We start from the raw sequence: 19,730 nt of genomic DNA, 5'->3' as shown, positions 1-19,730 counted from the left end.
TCAGCTCTTACCCTGACTCACCTGTTGCAATGATTCACCTCTTACCTTGACTCACCTGTTGCAGTGATTCAGCTCTTACCCTGACTCACCTGTTCCTTGAAGGTTAGGCAAGTGATCTTAATATAGGGAATTCTTCACTCGCCTAACCTTAAGGCATGACCTACTTACACATTTGGATTTGTCAAGTGTGACATCACCTACGACTGCTGCACCTCACCTCTCTACAGTATATAAGCCACTTCTTCGCACATATGCTGTATTCTTTTAAAGATTGATGGATTGATTACATCGACTCAAGACTGAGGGACTGATTACCTCAAATTCCTCCTGTTCTTCACCATTCTCCTTTGTATGGACTGATGAAACCACTGTGTGGCGAAACGTTTCCTCAATAAAGATACTCAAGTGTTGTACATGTGTCTGATTTATCAGCTTGTCGGTTCTCTGAACCATTTATCAAGATCACACTTGTCAAAGACTTTTCCAGAGTCTGAATGTTATAATTGTCCAGCAATTGTGACACAGGTGGGGCTTCTCCAGACGCTAGATCTCCCCTCACTGGAGGTGCCTTGACGCTGGTGAGGGGCTCTAAATCTAGGGAATTGGATCTGTGTTCCAGTTCCCTGAATTAAGCCTGAATACCTTCCAACACCTTCCCCCCCACATGCTCTGTATAATCCTACGGGTTTAGCGGTCTCCCATAATTATAATAACAATCCAGACGCTAGTTGGCCTGATTAGTGCATTTTTTGTGTATCCACGTGTCTAGTAATCTTGCGTTTTAAAAACCAAACATTATGATAATGTGGGTTATCAGTTCTATCGTTTGTAGTACTTTTTAGCGATTTATTTACCTCCACTTTTGTTGAAGACACTTATATCAGAAACTCTGTTGTGTTGACAGTCTTGAATCTCACGAAAAATTCAATTGTATTGTCAGTCTTTAATCTCAATTACTCACTGAACACAGAGACACATTCTGCCCTAAGCATTTCGTTCATTTGTTTGTCATCATTAATATAAGTGTCATTGAAACAAGGAGGTACTTTATCCATTTTATCCAAATTTAAAATACACGTCGCTATTGGAGATATTTATTTCATGAAAGAAGGGTAAGTAAGGTCAACATTTATTGAAACAAGAAACCTTTTACTCTAATAATTGATTAGCCAAATAATATTATCACTTAATTCATCTTCGAGATCTTGGGTTCAACCATAGGTTTCCGAACTCGGGGTCGCGACCCTAAGGAAGGTCGCTGGATGTTCCTCAGAGTCAGTGGAATACACACAGTGGAAGGTCGCTGGAAGGTCGCTGGATGTTCCTCAGAGCCAATGGAAGGTCGCTGGATGTTCCTCAGAGCCAATGGAAGGTCGCTGGATGTTCCTCAGAGTCAGTGGAAGGTCGCCGGATGTTCCTCAGAGCCAATGGAAGGTCACTGGATGTTCCTCAGAGCCAATGGAAGGTCACTGGATGTTCCTCAGAGCCAATGGAAGGTCGCAGGGATGAAAAAATGAGCAGCGAGAAAGATTATTTTTGTAGTGTGAGAGGTTAAGAGAGTTGTGCTGGTTTGTGTTTCATTTTAAGTGAATGTAAGAGTGTCTTGAGTAAGAGACTGACCAATGAAAAACAAAAAGGCACAATACCGTGACTGGAACAAGTCAAAAATAACCCGCACATAGGAGAAAGAAGCTTATGACGTCGTTTCGGTCTTACTTGTACCACTGACAAGTCACACTAACACACGAAGGTGAGGGAGCCAGTATATATAGGAGAGGAGGACAGTACAGTCAATGTATTTCGTAAAATCTTATTTAAAACTCTCTTCTCTCTACGTTCGAGGTATAACTGAAAAATTGCCCAACGTAAATTAAAGCCTAAGCCTGAATTTTCAAAATATATTTTCACTAAGCTGAGACAATGAACTGAAATGTCCGACCCTAGTGCGTGCAACACCTCTAAATCCTTATCAATCAATCAGTCAGAGTAAACAAATTGAAACGTCGTTTGAGTTCAGTCCATCTAAATAGTGTCGGAAAACCAATGATTTATTGAATGGATAAAAAAGAACAATTATACGTATGCATACTGATGCTGCTTTTGAATTCGACTGGATTATTTCCAGATGTAAAAAGTCGCACAACTCTGGAGAGGAGTTTGTGAAGTCAGTAATAGTAGTAATGATTGAAGGTGTTAGTGGAGCAGATGCCACCGAGAAGGTGACATCACCACTTCCCTGTTGTAGCATCAGACATCCAGTTGAACTCATGTGAGGAGATATTGTGGCTCAGGTAAGTGAGATGCTGTATAAAAACAGGATAATTTTTTCTTCGTAGACGGATAAATCTTCGGACATTGCAAATGACTATCAATTCATTTTTTTTTGTGTGAGGCACAAAAGAAATTGCAACATTCTGGAAGAATTTCAGTTTTGCAACATTCCTTATTAACTGCCACTTAATCCACTGGACCTAGTCCACGCCTTTTTTTTTTTTTCAAAAATATTTTGTAAGGGGTCCGATGTCGTAGAACTTATAAATTATCGACTTTTTTTTTTTCTCAGGGAAAATCTTTCCATAATCGAGTCCTGCACAGTGTGATGTATCCGATTTCAAATACATCCTCTCCTCACTTAACGACGGAGTTACATTGTTAAGACCACGTCAGTAAACGAGTACGTCGGTAAGTGAGGAGAGGCTGAATATTTATTGCCTACATAATGTGCTACTCTTCCACACTCTGGAAAACCTAACTTACAAGTTAGGTTTTCCAGCAATTGTGACACCTTATGACAAATATAAGAGGATTCATTTTAACAACGAATAAATGTAGACACGAACATAATGAATGTGGTGCATTGAGGTATCTGTGGACACAAAAAAACGTTATCCATGGAGGCAAAGAGGGAAAGATGTGAGTGTATAGTGATACCAATACTCTTATATGGGTGTGAAGCATGGGTTGTAAAAGTTACAGCGAGGAGGAGGCTGAAGGGAGTGGAGATGTCGTGTCTGAGGGCAATGTGTGGTGTTTGAGGGTGTTGGAGGGTGTATAAACCTGTTGTGGGGGGAAGGCGGGGTAGGGGTCGTCCTAGGATAGGTTGGAGGGAGGGGGGGAAAGGAGGTTTTGTGTGCAAGAGGGTTGGACATACAGCAGGCGTGTTAGAGCATGTTAGGAGTGGAGACAAATGGTTTTCGGGACCTGACGAGCTGTTGGAGTGTGATTAGGGTAATATTTTGTGAAGGGATTCAGGAAAATCGGTTAGCCGGACTTGAGTCCTGGAGGTGGGAAGTACATGCACTCTACAGGAGAGGTTTGGGATATTTACTATTTGAAGGGGCATCTGAACTGTGGTATCTGCGCGCAACTGGCAAAACAATGATACTGTGAAAGATGACGAAAGTGTTTCTTTGTCCTGTCACTGTCTCAGTGGGAGACGGCCAGCGTGTTAATAAGAAAAAGAAAGAACATTTGTAATACAACGTATATTTAGTTTAAAGTAACCTCCGGTAATGCATTACACAGCACTGTAAACGACCGAACCTCATGACAGACATACACTAATATAATTGATTGTCTCATATATAATAAATTGATTACATATACCAGATCCTCAAGACGTATATGAAATGGTGAACGATTTGTTTTTGCAAGAAGCGTGACCTTGGCTGGTTTGCTCTGACTGAGAACCGTCAGTGATGTAAAGTAACGCGAAATTTGTCACTACTTTAAGACAAAAAATCCTGATGTCATAATAATTATCAGTTTATTACACTGAGCAAACCTGGCGTCTCAATGTTTACATCTGCAAGTCTACACGATTCTTCATAATGCAACCCAAGTGGGACTCTCATCAAAGCCAGGGATTTGAACTCCAACACTTTTTTTAAAATGTGTGTAGACAGGAAATACCAATAATATTTCCTCTCTGATGTTCGTTTGCTCTCTGAGGGAAGCCTCTGTGATGGTTTATTGAACTGAAAATAGATACTGACGATTTTGTATGGGTGATGAAGCACATGTTGGCTGACTGCTTCAGAGACGCTGTGTGACTGGCAAAGGTGGCTTATCTGAGCGACCTCTTCTGGTACACGAATAAACTGAACTGAGACATGAAAGGCTGAAAACAAACTATGATGGACACCAATAAACAAGTTGCATTATTCAAGACAAGACTTGCATTTTGAAGAGGTAAAAATCGGCTAGAGAAAAAACTGCAGCCTCCTCAGAAATGAGTGTTGTGCCGGAGGTTCCATCAGAAATAGCGCTCACTCACATCGCTGTTTTCAGAGATAATCTAAAGCTTTATGAAGAAATGGATCACTATTTCCTAGAGAATGTCGTCATCCACCGTCATAGCTGGATCAGGAATGTGTTCAGTGAACACGTCAGATAAGCTGGAAAAGATTTACCAGGATTTCAAGAACGTCCGGTTTTCCAGGAAAGTCCAGTGCAAGACAGCGTCTTCAAAACTTTCCATATTCAGAATATCAGGGCCAGTCCAAGGTTAAGTCCATTCTGACTCTGGAAGCCATTATACCTTTGTGAACAAATATTTTTAGGCCTATCAAAGAACTAGATATTGCCATGTCTATACAAAGAACCAAGTGGATCCAGAGTATTCCATAGAACCAAGTGGATCCAGAGTATTCCATAGAACCAAGTGGATCCAGAGTATTCCATATATTGTAAGCTCTCCATCAAGATCAAATTAGAATTAGAAGAGCGCTTCCAGAGAATGAAGGAGCGGTATGGAAGCCACTGGAAAAATAAAAATTATCACATGATCTAACCCCAAAAAATATATTTTCACGAAAATTTATAATGTGCTCTTTATTTGTCTGACTGTAACGCTGTTGAAAATCTTTATAATTAACTGTTTAAATTTATTAACATAAATCAAAACGCCAGTAATAAATCAACTTTATGGTAGTTATAGAATAATTCCGATTTTTGTTACATCAAATTTTCATCGACATTTTTTATTTATAATTTACCCTTTAACCTTATTAAATAAAATGAAATTCATTCTGGAAAGGTGTTATGTAAATTAATTTATTGAAGTAAATCTAATAAGTACTAAATATATTTAAAAATGATAACTAAAACTGCAAGTATTGGCACACTGGATGGCCAGGTCAGGAAAAACTATATTTAGGGTGGCGGTCAAAAACATAAGAAAATCATGGGTTATAAGGGTCTTTAAGCCTTCTGGTCCAGAGCTCTAACGTTAAGTTGCTCTTGTGTGTGGCAATCATCCTGATCTCACTGTATTACTCGGGTTCACTTCTTTGAATTTCACTGAATCAGAGAATAATGTCGGCTAATCATAGATGTTGAGATGAAGCCTGACATTATCCGCTTATCTTATATCCAGTGCAGATAAACGGCTGCCGTTGGGTTTTGCACAGCTGGAGCTTCCTTTGTGATAACCAGTGGGCTGTTGTAAGGCTTTTATATTCATTATCTTGTAATCTTTGTGTCTTGCAGTCTATGTCTTTGATCTATGGTAGATGAGGCCATTAAGGTCAAATCGTTCTACTGAATAACCGTCGCGATGAAGGGCTATGCCAATGCTAACGACCTGAGGGTCGAGGCAAATGCCCTTGGGAAAATTAGGGACAGTTAATAGGAAACTTCCCTATACTAAAGCACTATTGTCACGAGATTCTTCACTATTGTTCTGCTCCAGCTGATTTTATTGTGGCATTTAGAAGACGATAATCTGTTAAGATTTTTGAGGGGTATCCCTCTAAATTATTCTTTCAATGATCCATACGTCGTGAATTTCAAGTGTCTCTCCAACGCATTGCGAGTGCATCTCGTAGTGCAATATGTGGCAATACGCGAAGATAAAAACACAAGTAATAATTTTCCCTATAGACGTCAGGTTTCGGATGAAGGCAGACCTTAGGAAATATAGTAACGTGGGCAAGGTCAGGCATCTTCTAAGATGATATAAGGCATCTATCCGAATTTCATCGTCTGTATTACAAACTCTTCAATTCAGTTTTTCCTCCACGCATTGCGACACTGGCCAAGGAATCCACAGGTGTTCCCAGCAAGATGGTGTCAGTGGAGACGATGGTTAAGGCTTGTGGTAGGATGGAACGAGATACATTAATAGGTGACTAGTTTGTTTAAGAGTCTGGGAGATCTAAGGATAATTCCCAGAGCTTATGCCTGTGACTTCTCCACTTGTAGATTTACTATTAATATTCTTCCCCTTCCTATTACATTACTGTAATATATATATATATATATATATATGTATATATATATATATATATATATATATATATATATATATATATATATATATATATATATATATATATATATATATATATATATATATATATATATATATATATATATATGCAAAACAACCACTCTGAAAAAATAGAGAAATTCCAAGCGCTTGGAATTTCTCTATTTTTTCAGAGTGGTTGTTTTGCATATTCCGAAATCACCTGTTTACTGTGATCTTATTGCATATATATATATATATATATATATATATATATATATATATATATATATATATATATATATATATATATATATATATATATATATATATATATATATATCGTGCCGAATATGTAAAACTGGTCAATTAGCAAGAACTCATTTAAAATTAAGTCCTTTCTGAAATTTTCTCTTATACGTTCAAAGATACATTTTTTTCATAAATGTTGATGTAAAAATTTATAATTTTGCACCAAAAGGAACTTAGAAAACTTACCTAACCTTATTATAACAAGCGCAATTTATTTTAGCCTAACCCAACTAAATATATTTTAGATTTGTTTACAATAATTAAATACTAAACAAACACAGTGAAATATATTTTTTTCGTTAGGTTCAGAATGATTTTGGCGAAATTATTGCATACACAAATTTTCACTTGTCCTATATGGCAAGATGAGCGTTGCTATTTAAGCCAAGATCGCAAGTTCTGCCTGTTCGGCACGACATATATATATCAATGCACCACGCAGAAACAAGTGTGTATAAACAGAAAAAGATCGCAGTCAGCAGGGCTCGATACTGCTACTGAGACAGACAAGATTTCCAACACTCTTATCCACTCAGCCACAAATGCCTCAAAAGCTGGGTAGCCTGGTTCACAAGCCATGTTTCTTTCCCAGCCCGGGCAGGTCCTTGAGCGTTAAGCATGAATTCAAGCTGTTTCAATCTCCTCCTGTATGTTCTGACCTCACAAGCGATTTTTACATCAATGCACCACGCAGGAACAAGCGGGTAGTCCGTCCCCAGTAGCATTATCCAGTCCTGCTGACTGCGATCTTTCTCTATATATATACCCTCTTGTTTCTGCGTGTTGCATTGATGTAAAAATCGCTTGTGAGTCACTTCCGCCCCTCCTTCAGAGTACACTCAGCGTATGTACTTCCCACCTCCAGGACTCGCGTCCGGCTGACGTGTTTCCATGAAGACCCCAGATATAACGCGCTCACATATGCCTGCTAGATATTCAAGATCTGTACCACTTATAACCTCCTTCGTCCCCTCCCACCAGTACCTCCTGTGAAGACTTTCACCTCTCCTGCTACAATGCCTGAGTAATACACATTCCTGGTCAATCTCTTCTACTCTTCATTTCCAAATATCCAAACCACCACAGCCAATCCACTTCCACCCTTTATATTATACCTTTTACATCGCAGCACATATCTCTTAAACACGACATATTCACTGCCTCCAGCCTCTTTTTTGCTGCAACATTTAAAGGCCATGCCTCAAGCCCCCATAAAAATTTGAGGGTCACTATACTCCGGTACATTTCACATTCTTCTATTCATAATCTCTCTCTCGCTCTCTATCTCTCTCTCTCTCTCTCTCTCTCTCTCTCTCTCTCTCTCTCTCTCTCTCTCTCTCTCTCTCTCTCTCTCTCTCTCTCTCTCTCCGTCTACCATTTTTCCCCTCGTGAGTTCAATGATTCACGTCGTCCTTCAAATATTTTCGCTGGCAGTATATTTTCATGCCAGAATATTTATACATAACATTATACATTCTGAACTACTGTTGGTATACTCATTACCCTAAGTTAGTTAATTTACATACAATTACAAGGTTAGTGCTTTATACAACTTAATGAAATATTTTAAACCACGACGCACTCAGAAAAATGTTTATACACTAAATTATTATTATTATTATTTGTGAAGAACTTGAGTAATGAGAACTAGAGAGAGAGAGAGAGAGAGAGAGAGAGAGAGAGAGAGAGAGAGAGAGAGAGAGAGAGAGAGAGAGAGAGAGAGAGAGAGAGAGAGAGAGAGAGTGAGAGAGAGAGGTTCTTTCGACATGATATATACATTTTCTGATATTCCTATGATTATAATATAAAGAAATAATTATTGATATATAAGAATTCATTATTATTTTACCATTGCCTTAAAGTATCGAGTAGAGCTTTTCATAAAGTCATTTGTTTGACGAAGCTCTACGTAGAGTGGAACGTTGTTCCACTTAGAGTTTGTTCTATAACTTGTGTCTTTGTACATCTTCAATGGCGTGAACAATACGCCGATTCAACCCTTATGATCATTTGGTTATTCTTTTGTTTGCAGATGGAGGCGAACTAGCGGCTGCCCGAAGTAGCAGTGTTTAGTGGCCGGGCGTTGCCATGGAGACCAGCCTCCAGATGAGGGCGTCCTTGCTGGTCTGGGCGGGTGTGCTGCTGCTGGTGGTACAGCCAGCCTCAGGTACGTACAAACATGGTGATGCACGCCCATCTTACCTGGCTGTACGTGAACTAGTTTGTTTCTGAAGCGTGTACTTGTTTGCCTCGGAGGAACGTGTTCTTGTTTGTCCAATAGGAACGTGTACTTGTTTGTCTTACAGAAATTAGATTTTGCCACTGAAGTGGATAGTTTATTGTGCACCCATATCCATCTAATGGGCGGTAGCGGAAGAGAATATGGATACACAAAAGGCCTAGGAACTAGGCCCCAAAGGATTTACAGCAATACATCTGGATTTATATCTACAGTACACTCATCTGTTACAAGCAAATTTAAGAAATTTGCTTAGTATATGTGGTATCTTGTTTTCATTAATAAGATGTCTTGACACGTCACATAGGTTATTATACTATCTTTATATTCCTCAATAAATGGACAATTAAGCATATAGTGTTAAAGATAGTGACAATAGGGTTGGCCATACACTTTGTATTTACTTCGATCATCTGTTACGACTGAAGTAGTCGTAACCAAACCTAAGCCTGACGATTACGACATTTTTCACATTGCAACTTGCTCCATAAACGTACTTATCTACGTTCATATAATCATAGTGGGTTATAGATCTACTTAGGTTTCTTATTTCATTCCTATAACATTCATTTCCATTATTTACTTCTCTCCTAATATTATTCTCAATGCTAGACAGATTCACCAACGTTATATTTTACATTCTCCTTCAAAGTACTTTTCTTGGCTAATGTATCAACTTTATCATGAAGGAGAAAACAAATGTGTGAGGGAATCCATAACAATTGTCCATTAATTCCCTTTTCCCGGACTTTTTAATATCAATACCTGGCTTCTCCAATGAACATGATGTTAGAGTCATTAAGTGAGTCAAGAGACTTCAGTGCTGCCACAAAACACGTAATAATCATAGAGTCAAGCTCAGTGTCATAAGTTAGCTTTAGTGCTGTTAGGATGGCAAGTAATTCAGTTTGCAGTGTAGACGCCCAGTTAATTCTTATGCCTAACTCAACAAAGTTCCTACCGTTCTGAACCAGGGAGGTGGCAACAAGAGCAGATGCAGCCCTGCCAGAAGACTCCTGTTTAGATCCATCAGTGTATATAACTTGTGATAAATTATTACTACCAGCTAGGTGAGAAATTTCTTCTTAAGCAGTTGTTTTACAGGTAATTTAGGGAATGGCTTCATGGGAGGGACTTGCGGGGATGTGATACTAAATGAACACATCTTCCATGGAGACGTGAAATGCTCTTGTTGTCGGCAGTGATACAGTTCGTGCAAGTTGTAAAACTTAACATAACGGCGTGTTTTCACAACTCATTTAGATCTATGTGCATTTATTTCTAGACATTGAGTAAGATTTATAATGATCATGTCTGGTTCATTTTTTAACAATCTAATACCAAGTACAGTGTTAATCTTAATAATTCTATCACTGATACTAGAGACATCATTTGAAGAACCTGCCTCGATCTAGGATGGTCAAAAACAATTCTGAGTTCTTCATTTTGCGTTAACTCCAAGGGCCGGAGAGAGCTTTTTCTAGCTAATATCAACATGGATCAGCATAATCAATTAAGGACCTAACATAGGCTATGTACATCATTCTCAATATTCTTACATTAGCACCGTAGTTAGGGTTGTAGCCAGCAGCAGCTTTGAGAGCATCTAGCTTATCTTCGCATTCCTAATTTAGTTGTGGTATAGTGGTTTTATTGAAAGATATGTCTATACCAAGGTATCTGTAAGATTTAAAGTAACTGGGGTTTTCACCCTGCAAACAGATGGGTTGGGCATGTCGTTTTTTTATAGGAACGTTTTCTTGTATGTGTCAGAGGAACGTGTACTTGTTTGTTTCATAGGAACGTGTACCTGTCTACCTTACTGAAGCCTGTACTTGTTTGTTCCACAGACAGGAGTACATGTGTTTGTTTCACTGATAAGAGTACTTTGTTTCTCAGACTAGAGAATTTGTTTGCTCCATGGACAAGTGTACTTGACTGTCTTGTCTCGCAAGAACATGAACTTCTTTTCCAGGATTAAGTATTATTTCGATTTCCAGAAAAACGTATTTGTTTGACTTCCAGAAACGTGAATTTGTTTTCCGTAAAATGGATTTGTTTGTCTTCCAGGAAACTGCATTTGTTTATTTTCCTGAAAAGTGTTTGTTTGTCTTCCAGGATAGTGTATTTGTCTGCTTTCCAGCAGAGTGTTTCTTGAGAAGTTTGTATGGTTTGCTTCCCAGGACAGTGGTGTTTGCTTCCCTGGAACATACATTATCTTCCATCCCTGGAATATTCGTAGTGTCACTTCCCAAGAGCATTCATAGCGTCACTTCCCTGGATCATTCATACTGTCATTTCCCAAGAGCATTCGTAGTGTCACTTCTCTGTAACATTCATAATGTTACTTTCCTGGATCATTCATACTGTCATTTCCCAAGAGCATTCGTAGTGTCACTTCCCTGTAACATTCATAATGTTACTTTCCTGGATCATTCATACTGTCATTTCCCAAGAGCATTCGTAGTGTCACTTCCCTGTAACATTCATAATGTTACTTTCCTGGAATATTCGTAGTGTCACTTCCCAAGAGCATTCGTAGTGTCACTTCCTTGGAAGAGGTTACTGATATTTTCATAAATTTTCTATATATTTGTTTCTTCGTAATTGGAAAGAATGTGCTTTTGTGTGTCCCCATCGCCGTGGTGGTTTTCCTAGTGTCGTAGACTGGCTGTGTACGCTGATGGACTGGCTGTGTACGCTGATGGACTGGCTGTGTGCGCTGCTGGTCTCCCTGTGTACGCTGATGGACTGGCTGTGTACGCTGATGGACTGGCTGTGTGCGCTGCTGGTCTCCCTGTGTACGCTGATGGACTGGCTGTGTACGCTGATGGACTGGCTGTGTGCGCTGCTGGTCTCCCTGTGTACGCTGATGGACTGGCTGTGTACGCTGATGGACTGGCTGTGTGCGCTGCTGGTCTCCCTGTGTACGCTGATGGACTGGCTGTGTACGCTGATGGACTGGCTGTGTACGCTGATGGACTGGCTGTGTACGCTGATGGACTGGCTGTGTACGCTGATGGACTGGCTGTGTACGCTGATGGACTGGCTGTGTGCGCTGCTGGACTCCCTGTGTACGCTGATGGACTGGCTGTGTACGCTGATGGACTGGCTGTGTGCGCTGCTGGTCTCCCTGTGTACGTTGATGGACTGGCTGTGTACGCTGATGGACTGGCTGTGTGCGCTGCTGGTCTCCCTGTGTACGTTGATGGACTGGCTGTGTGCGCTGCTGGTCTCCCTGTGTACGTTGATGGACTGGCTGTGTGCGCTGCTGGTCTCCCTGTGTACGTTGATGGACTGGCTGTGTGCGCTGCTGGTCTCCCTGTGTACGTTGATGGACTGGCTGTGTGCGCTGCTGGTCTCCCTGTGTACGCTGATGGACTGGCTGTGTACGTTGATGGACTGGCTGTGTGCGCTGCTGGTCTCCCTGTGTACGCTGATGGACTGGCTGTGTACGTTGATGGACTGGCTGTGTGCGCTGCTGGTCTCCCTGTGTACGCTGATGGACTGGCTGTGTACGCTGATGGACTGGCTGTGTACGCTGATGGACTGGCTGTGTACGCTGCTGGTCTCCCTGTGTACGCTGATGGACTGGCTGTGTACGTTGATGGACTGGCTGTGTGCGCTGCTGGTCTCCCTGTGTACGCTGACGGACTGGCTGTGTACGCTGATGGACTGGCTGTGTACGCTGATGGACTGGCTGTGTACGCTGATGGACTGGCTGTGTACGCTGATGGACTCGCTGTGTACGCTGATGGACTCGCTGTGTACGCTGATGGACTGGCTGTGTACGCTGATGGACTGGCTGTGTGCGCTGATGGACTGGCTGTGTACGCTGATGGACTGGCTGTGTACGCTGATGGACTGGCTGTGTGCGCTGATGGACTGGCTGTGTACGCTGATGGACTGGCTGTGTACGCTGATGGACTGGCTGTGTGCGCTGATGGACTGGCTGTGTACGCTGATGGACTGGCTGTGTACGCTGATGGACTGGCTGTGTGCGCTGATGGACTGGCTGTGTGCGCTGATGGACTGGCTGTGTGCGCTGATGGACTGGCTGTGTACGCTGATGGACTGGCTGTGTACGCTGATGGACTGGCTGTGTACGCTGATGGACTGGCTGTGTACGCTGATGGACTCGCTGTGTACGCTGATGGACTGGCTGTGTACGCTGATGGACTGGCTGTGTACGCTGATGGACTGGCTGTGTGCGCTGATGGACTGGCTGTGTACGCTGATGGACTGGCTGTGTACGCTGATGGACTGGCTGTGTGCGCTGATGGACTGGCTGTGTGCGCTGATGGACTGGCTGTGTACGCTGATGGACTGGCTGTGTACGCTGATGGACTGGCTGTGTGCGCTGATGGACTGGCTGTGTGCGCTGATGGACTGGCTGTGTGCGCTGATGGACTGGCTGTGTGCGCTGATGAACTGGCTGTGTACGCTGATGGACTGGCTGTGTACGCTGATGGACTGGCTGTGTACGCTGATGGACTCGCTGTGTACGCTGATGGACTCGCTGTGTGCGCTGATGGACTCGCTGTGTACGCTGATGGACTCGCTGTGTGCGCTGATGGACTCGCTGTGTACGCTGATGGACTCGCTGTGTACGCTGATGGACTCGCTGTGTACGCTGATGGACTCCCTGTGTACGCTGATGGACTGGCTGTGTACGCTGATGGTCTGGCTGTGTACGCTGATGGACTGGCTGTGTACGCTGATGGACTGGCTGTGTACGCTGATGGACTGGCTGTGTACGCTGATGGACTAGCTGTGTGCGCTGATGGACTCCCTGTGTACGCTGATGGACTCCCTGTGTACGCTGATGGACTAGCTGTGTACGCTGATGGACTGGCTGTGTACGCTGATGGACTGGCTGTGTACGCTGATGGACTGGCTGTGTACGCTGATGGACTCCCTGTGTGCGCTGATGGACTAGCTGTGTGCGCTGATGGACTCCCTGTGTACGCTGATGGACTCCCTGTGTACGCTGATGGACTAGCTGTGTACGCTGATGGACTAGCTGTGTACGCTGATGGACTGGCTGTGTACGCTGATGGACTAGCTGTGTACGCTGATGGACTAGCTGTGTACGCTGATGGACTGGCTGTGTACGCTGATGGACTGGCTGTGTGCGCTGATAGACTGGCTGTGTACGCTGATGGACTGGCTGTGTACGCTGATGGACTGGCTGTGTACGCTGATGGACTCCCTGTGTGCGCTGATGGACTAGCTGTGTGCGCTGATGGACTCCCTGTGTACGCTGATGGACTCCCTGTGTACGCTGATGGACTAGCTGTGTACGCTGATGGACTGGCTGTGTACGCTGATGGACTGGCTGTGTACGCTGATGGACTGGCTGTGTACGCTGATGGACTCCCTGTGTGCGCTGATGGACTAGCTGTGTGCGCTGATGGACTCCCTGTGTACGCTGATGGACTCCCTGTGTACGCTGATGGACTAGCTGTGTACGCTGATGGACTGGCTGTGTACGCTGATGGACTAGCTGTGTACGCTGATGGACTAGCTGTGTACGCTGATGGACTAGCTGTGTACGCTGATGGACTGGCTGTGTACGCTGATGGACTGGCTGTGTGCGCTGATAGACTGGCTGTGTACGCTGATGGACTGGCTGTGTACGCTGATGGACTGGCTGTGTACGCTGATGGACTCCCTGTGTGCGCTGATGGACTAGCTGTGTGCGCTGATGGACTCCCTGTGTACGCTGATGGACTCCCTGTGTACGCTGATGGACTAGCTGTGTACGCTGATGGACTGGCTGTGTACGCTGATGGACTAGCTGTGTACGCTGATGGACTAGCTGTGTGCGCTGATGGACTCCCTGTGTACGCTGATGGACTAGCTGTGTACGCTGATGGACTAGCTGTGTACGCTGATGGACTGGCTGTGTACGCTGATGGACTAGCTGTGTACGCTGATGGACTGGCTGTGTACGCTGATGGACTGGCTGTGTACGCTGATGGACTAGCTGTGTGCGCTGATGGACTCCCTGTGTACGCTGATGGACTAGCTGTGTGCGCTGATAGACTGGCTGTGTACGCTGATGGACTGGCTGTGTACGCTGATGGACTAGCTGTGTGCGCTGATGGACTCCCTGTGTACGCTGATGGACTAGCTGTGTACGCTGATGGACTAGCTGTGTACGCTGATGGACTGGCTGTGTACGCTGATGGACTAGCTGTGTACGCTGATGGACTGGCTGTGTACGCTGATGGACTGGCTGTGTACGCTGATGGACTGGCTGTGTACGCTGATGGACTGGCTGTGTACGCTGATGGACTGGCTGTGTACGCTGATGGACTGGCTGTGTACGCTGATGGACTCGCTGTGTACGCTGATGGACTGGCTGTGTGCGCTGATGGACTGGCTGTGTACGCTGATGGACTCCCTGTGTGCGCTGATGGACTGGCTGTGTGCGCTGATGGACTGGCTGTGTACGCTGATGGACTCCCTGTGTGCGATGATGGACTGGGTGTGTGCGCTGATGGACTGGCTGTGTACGCTGATGGACTCCCTGTGTGCGCTGATGGACTGGCTGTGTGCGCTGATGGACTCCCTGTCTACGCTGATGGACTCCCTGTGTGCGCTGATGGACTGGCTGTGTGCGCTGATGGACTGGCTGTGTGCGCTGCTGGACTCCCTGTGTACGCTGATGGACTGGCTGTGTACGCTGATGGACTAGCTGTGTACGCTGATGGACTGGCTGTGTACGCTGATGGACTGGCTGTGTACGCTAATGGACTGGCTGTGTACGCTGATGGACTCGCTGTGTGCGCTGATGGACTCCCTGTGTACGCTGATGGACTGGCTGTGTACGCTGATGGACTCCCTGTGTACGCTGATGGACTCCCTGTGTACGCTGATGGACTCCCTGTGTACGCTGATGGACTGGCTGTGTGCGCTGATGGACTGGCTGTGTACGCTGATGGACTGGCTGTGTGCGCTGATGGACTCCCTGTGTACGCTGATGGACTCGCTGTGTACGCTGATGGACTGGCTGTGTGCGCTGATGGACTGGCTGTGTGCGCTGATGGACTGGCTGTGTACGCTGATGGACTCCCTGTGTACGCTGATGGACTGGCTGTGTGCGCTGATGGACTGGCTGTGTACGCTGATGGACTGGCTGTGTACGCTGATGGACTGGCTGTGTACGCTGATGGACTGGCTGTGTGCGCTGATGGACTCCCTGTGTGCGCTGATGGACTCCCTGTGTACGCTGATGGACTAGCTGTGTACGCTGATGGACTGGCTGTGTACGCTGATGGACTGGCTGTGTACGCTGATGGACTCCCTGTGTACGCTGATGGACTGGCTGTGTACGCTGATGGACTCGCTGTGTACGCTGATGGACTGGCTGTGTACGCTGATGGACTGGCTGTGTACGCTGATGGACTCCCTGTGTACGCTGATGGACTAGCTGTGTACGCTGATGGACTCCCTGTGTACGCTGATGGACTCGCTGTGTACGCTGATGGACTCCCTGTGTACGCTGATGGACTCGCTGTGTACGCTGATGGACTCCCTGTGTACGCTGATGGACTCGCTGTGTACGCTGATGGACTAGCTGTGTGCGCTGATGGACTGGCTGTGTACGCTGATGGACTGGCTGTGTACGCTGATGGACTCCCTGTGTACGCTGATGGACTGGCTATGTACGCTGATGGACTCGCTGTGTACGCTGATGGACTCGCTGTGTACGCTGATGGACTCGCTGTGTACGCTGATGGACTCCCTGTGTACGCTGATGGACTGGCTGTGTACGCTGATGGACTCGCTGTGTACGCTGATGGACTCGCTGTGTACGCTGATGGACTCCCTGTGTACGCTGATGGACTGGCTGTGTGCGCTGATGGAATGGCTGTGTACGCTGATGGACTCGCTGTGTGCGCTGATGGACTCCCTGTGTACGCTGATGGACTGGCTGTGTACTCTGATGGACTCCCTGTGTACGCTGATGGACTGGCTGTGTACGCTGCTGGTCTCCCTGTGTACGCTGATGGACTCCCTGTGTACGCTGATGGACTCCCTGTGTACGCTGATGGACTGGCTGTGTGCGCTGATGGTCTCCCTGTGTACGCTGATGGACTCCCTGTGTACGCTGATGGACTGGCTGTGTGCGCTGCTGGTCTCCCTGTGTACGCTGATGGACTCGCTGTGTGCGCTGATGGACTCCCTGTGTACGCTGATGGACTCCCTGTGTACGCTGATGGACTAGCTGTGTGCGCTGATGGACTCCCTGTGTACGCTGATGGACTCCCTGTGTACGCTGATGGACTGGCTGTGTACGCTGATGGACTAGCTGTGTACGCTGATGGACTGGCTGTGTACGCTGATGGACTGGCTGTGTACGCTGATGGACTCCCTGTGTACGCTGATGGACTCCCTGTGTACGCTGATGGACTCGCTGTGTACGCTGATGGACTGGCTGTGTACGCTGATGGACTCCCTGTGTACGCTGATGGACTGGCTGTGTACGCTGATGGACTAGCTGTGTACGCTGATGGACTCCCTGTGTGCGCTGATGGACTGGCTGTGTACGCTGATGGACTAGCTGTGTACGCTGATGGACTAGCTGTGTACGCTGATGGACTCCCTGTGTACGCTGATGGACTGGCTGTGTACGCTGATAGACTGGCTGTGTGCGCTGATGGACTGGCTGTGTACGCTGATAGACTGGCTGTGTGCGCTGATGGACTCGCTTTGTGCGCTGATGGACTCCCTGTGTACGCTGATGGACTGGCTGTGTGCGTTGATGGACTGGCTGTGTGCGCTGCTGGACTCCCTGTGTACGCTGATGGACTGGCTGTGTACGCTGATGGACCCCCTGTGTACGCTGATGGACTGGCTGTGTACGCTGCTGGACTCCCTGTGTACGCTGATGGACTGGCCGTGTACGCTGATGGACTGGCTGTGTACACTGATGAACTGGCTGTGTGCGCTGCTGGACTCGCTGTGTACGTTGATGGACTGGTTGTGTACGCTGATGCAGTGGCTGTGTACGGTGATGGACTGTCTGTGTGCGCTGATGGACTCGCTGTGTGCGCTGCTGTACTCCCTGTGTACGCTGATGGACTGGCTGTGTACGCTGATGGACTGGCTGTGTACACTGATGGACTCGCTGTGTGCGCTGCTGTACTCCCTGTGTACGCTGATGGACTGGCTGTGTACGCTGATGGACTGGCTGTTTACGCTGATGGACTGGCTGTGTGCGCTGATGGACTGGCTGTGTACGCTGATGGACTCGCTGAGTGCACTGATGGACTCGCTGTGTGCGCTGCTGTACTCCCTGTGTACGCTGATGGACTGGCTGTTTACGCTGATGGACTCGCTGTGTGCGCTGCTGTACTCCCTGTGTACGCTGATGGACTGGCTGTTTACGCTGATGGACTGGCTGTGTGCGCTGCTAGACTCGCTGTGTACACCGAACTTTACGTTCGCCAACATTTGTCCTTAATACAGAGTATAGTAAATCTTCATGAGAAAATCTTTGTTACTGCGATTAATCTAAGATTGGACGAAATATCACAATATTACCCAACACTCACCTTTTCGCAGCCACCACACGACTAGACATACATTACTGCGCTGGTTTCAGCTGCTCATGTCTTTAATATTAGGTGGATGGAGGTCTGGTGACGACGTTCATTTTGTGATTAGCGAGACCTTAAGCGACGTTACTGACCACCTCACTCACAGGCAGGATGGCATACTTAGCTATCGAACGTTCTCATGTAGCTTTAAGTATGCCTCCTGCAGTCAGAGGTAAAATGTGGAGGAAACTGGAAGTGTGTAAACACACCTTCACTCCGAGAATCTGTGGGTTGTAACTCCTATGAGGCTTCAGGAAGACCCCGTTGAGGACATCTCTCTTAGCACTTGTGTCGTGATGTCAGGGAAAAACTAATTTTGGCCTTTCTTGTTCGTGGATTTCCTGTATATTGTACAAGTATTTTTTTCTGTTTCTCTTATCCATTGCTGTTATCCTTGCTCTTCATCTAGTTTTTGGCTGAGTCGTTATCCTTCTGTCTTTTGCTTCATTTCATGTTCCCCGTCAACGAATGCCAGCAAGTTTCTCTCCATGTACTCCACAACTCTCCTGATTACCTGTTCAGTTGACTTACATATAACGTATATATATAGGCGATATTGGCCTGTAATTGAATGTCACCTGTCTCTCCCCTTTCTTAAAAACTGGAGTTACATTCGCCTTCTTCCACATCTTAGCAGTTGTCCAATTTCCAATAACGAGCTGTTTCTACAGTTTGGTAAGTGAATACTGATAAACTACTGTGACATTTTTCCGTGTTCATTTACCCAAGAATTTCCAATATTATTTCAAACTCCTTCACTTTTTTAATAGCTCTACAGCACCTCCAATCAAACCATTTTTCATTCTTTTCGTCTTGTTTTCCTTTCTGGATTTTTTTCCTGTATAAATAATTTATATCTGTCCCTTGCAATATAACTTTCTCTTTAGTGATCCTAAAACACTTTCTTAACATATTGTATTTTCCTATAATACAGCAGTTCCTGTTGATTTCTTTATTTCACTTCCTTGGTCACATCTAACAATATATGACTCACGAAAACGTAATGACACGATTGTAAACAAACCATACCACGGGTGGGGTTAGAACTCGCGATCAGAGAGTCACAAAACTCCCGACCAACAAGTTTTGTGACTGATCGCGCGTTCTAACCCCACCTGTAGTATGATTTTTTAGTGCAATAGAAGATGTTTCAGTTTACAACAGGATTTACATTTGTGATGAATGGTTTTGAAAATCGACAAGTTGAAGAATTGAGACACTTATGCAACACATGGGAATCTTTATCGAAGAAACGTTTCGCCACACAGTGGCTTCACCAGTCCAATACAAAGTAGAAATTGGTAAGGAGAGTAGAAGT

General features: G+C 45.3%; 1 protein-coding gene across 1 annotated transcript in view; it reads left to right on the top strand.

Annotated features, from left to right (window-relative positions):
• Window positions 1–19,730, top strand: part of LOC128693425 (uncharacterized) — a 1,035,404-nt gene that overhangs the window by 488,396 nt on the left and 527,278 nt on the right. The window contains exon 2 of the mRNA XM_070104271.1: window positions 8,595–8,729. Coding sequence (XP_069960372.1) covers window positions 8,651–8,729 — 79 coding nt within the window. The 5' untranslated portion in view covers window positions 8,595–8,650. The remainder of the gene's footprint in view (window positions 1–8,594; window positions 8,730–19,730) is intronic.

This window comes from Cherax quadricarinatus, chromosome 90 (assembly GCF_038502225.1).
Source record: "Cherax quadricarinatus isolate ZL_2023a chromosome 90, ASM3850222v1, whole genome shotgun sequence".
In the NCBI taxonomy this organism is placed as follows: Eukaryota; Metazoa; Arthropoda; class Malacostraca; order Decapoda; family Parastacidae; genus Cherax; species Cherax quadricarinatus.
Note: the sequence above shows the minus strand (reverse complement) of the source record. Positions and strands in the feature narration are given on the sequence as shown.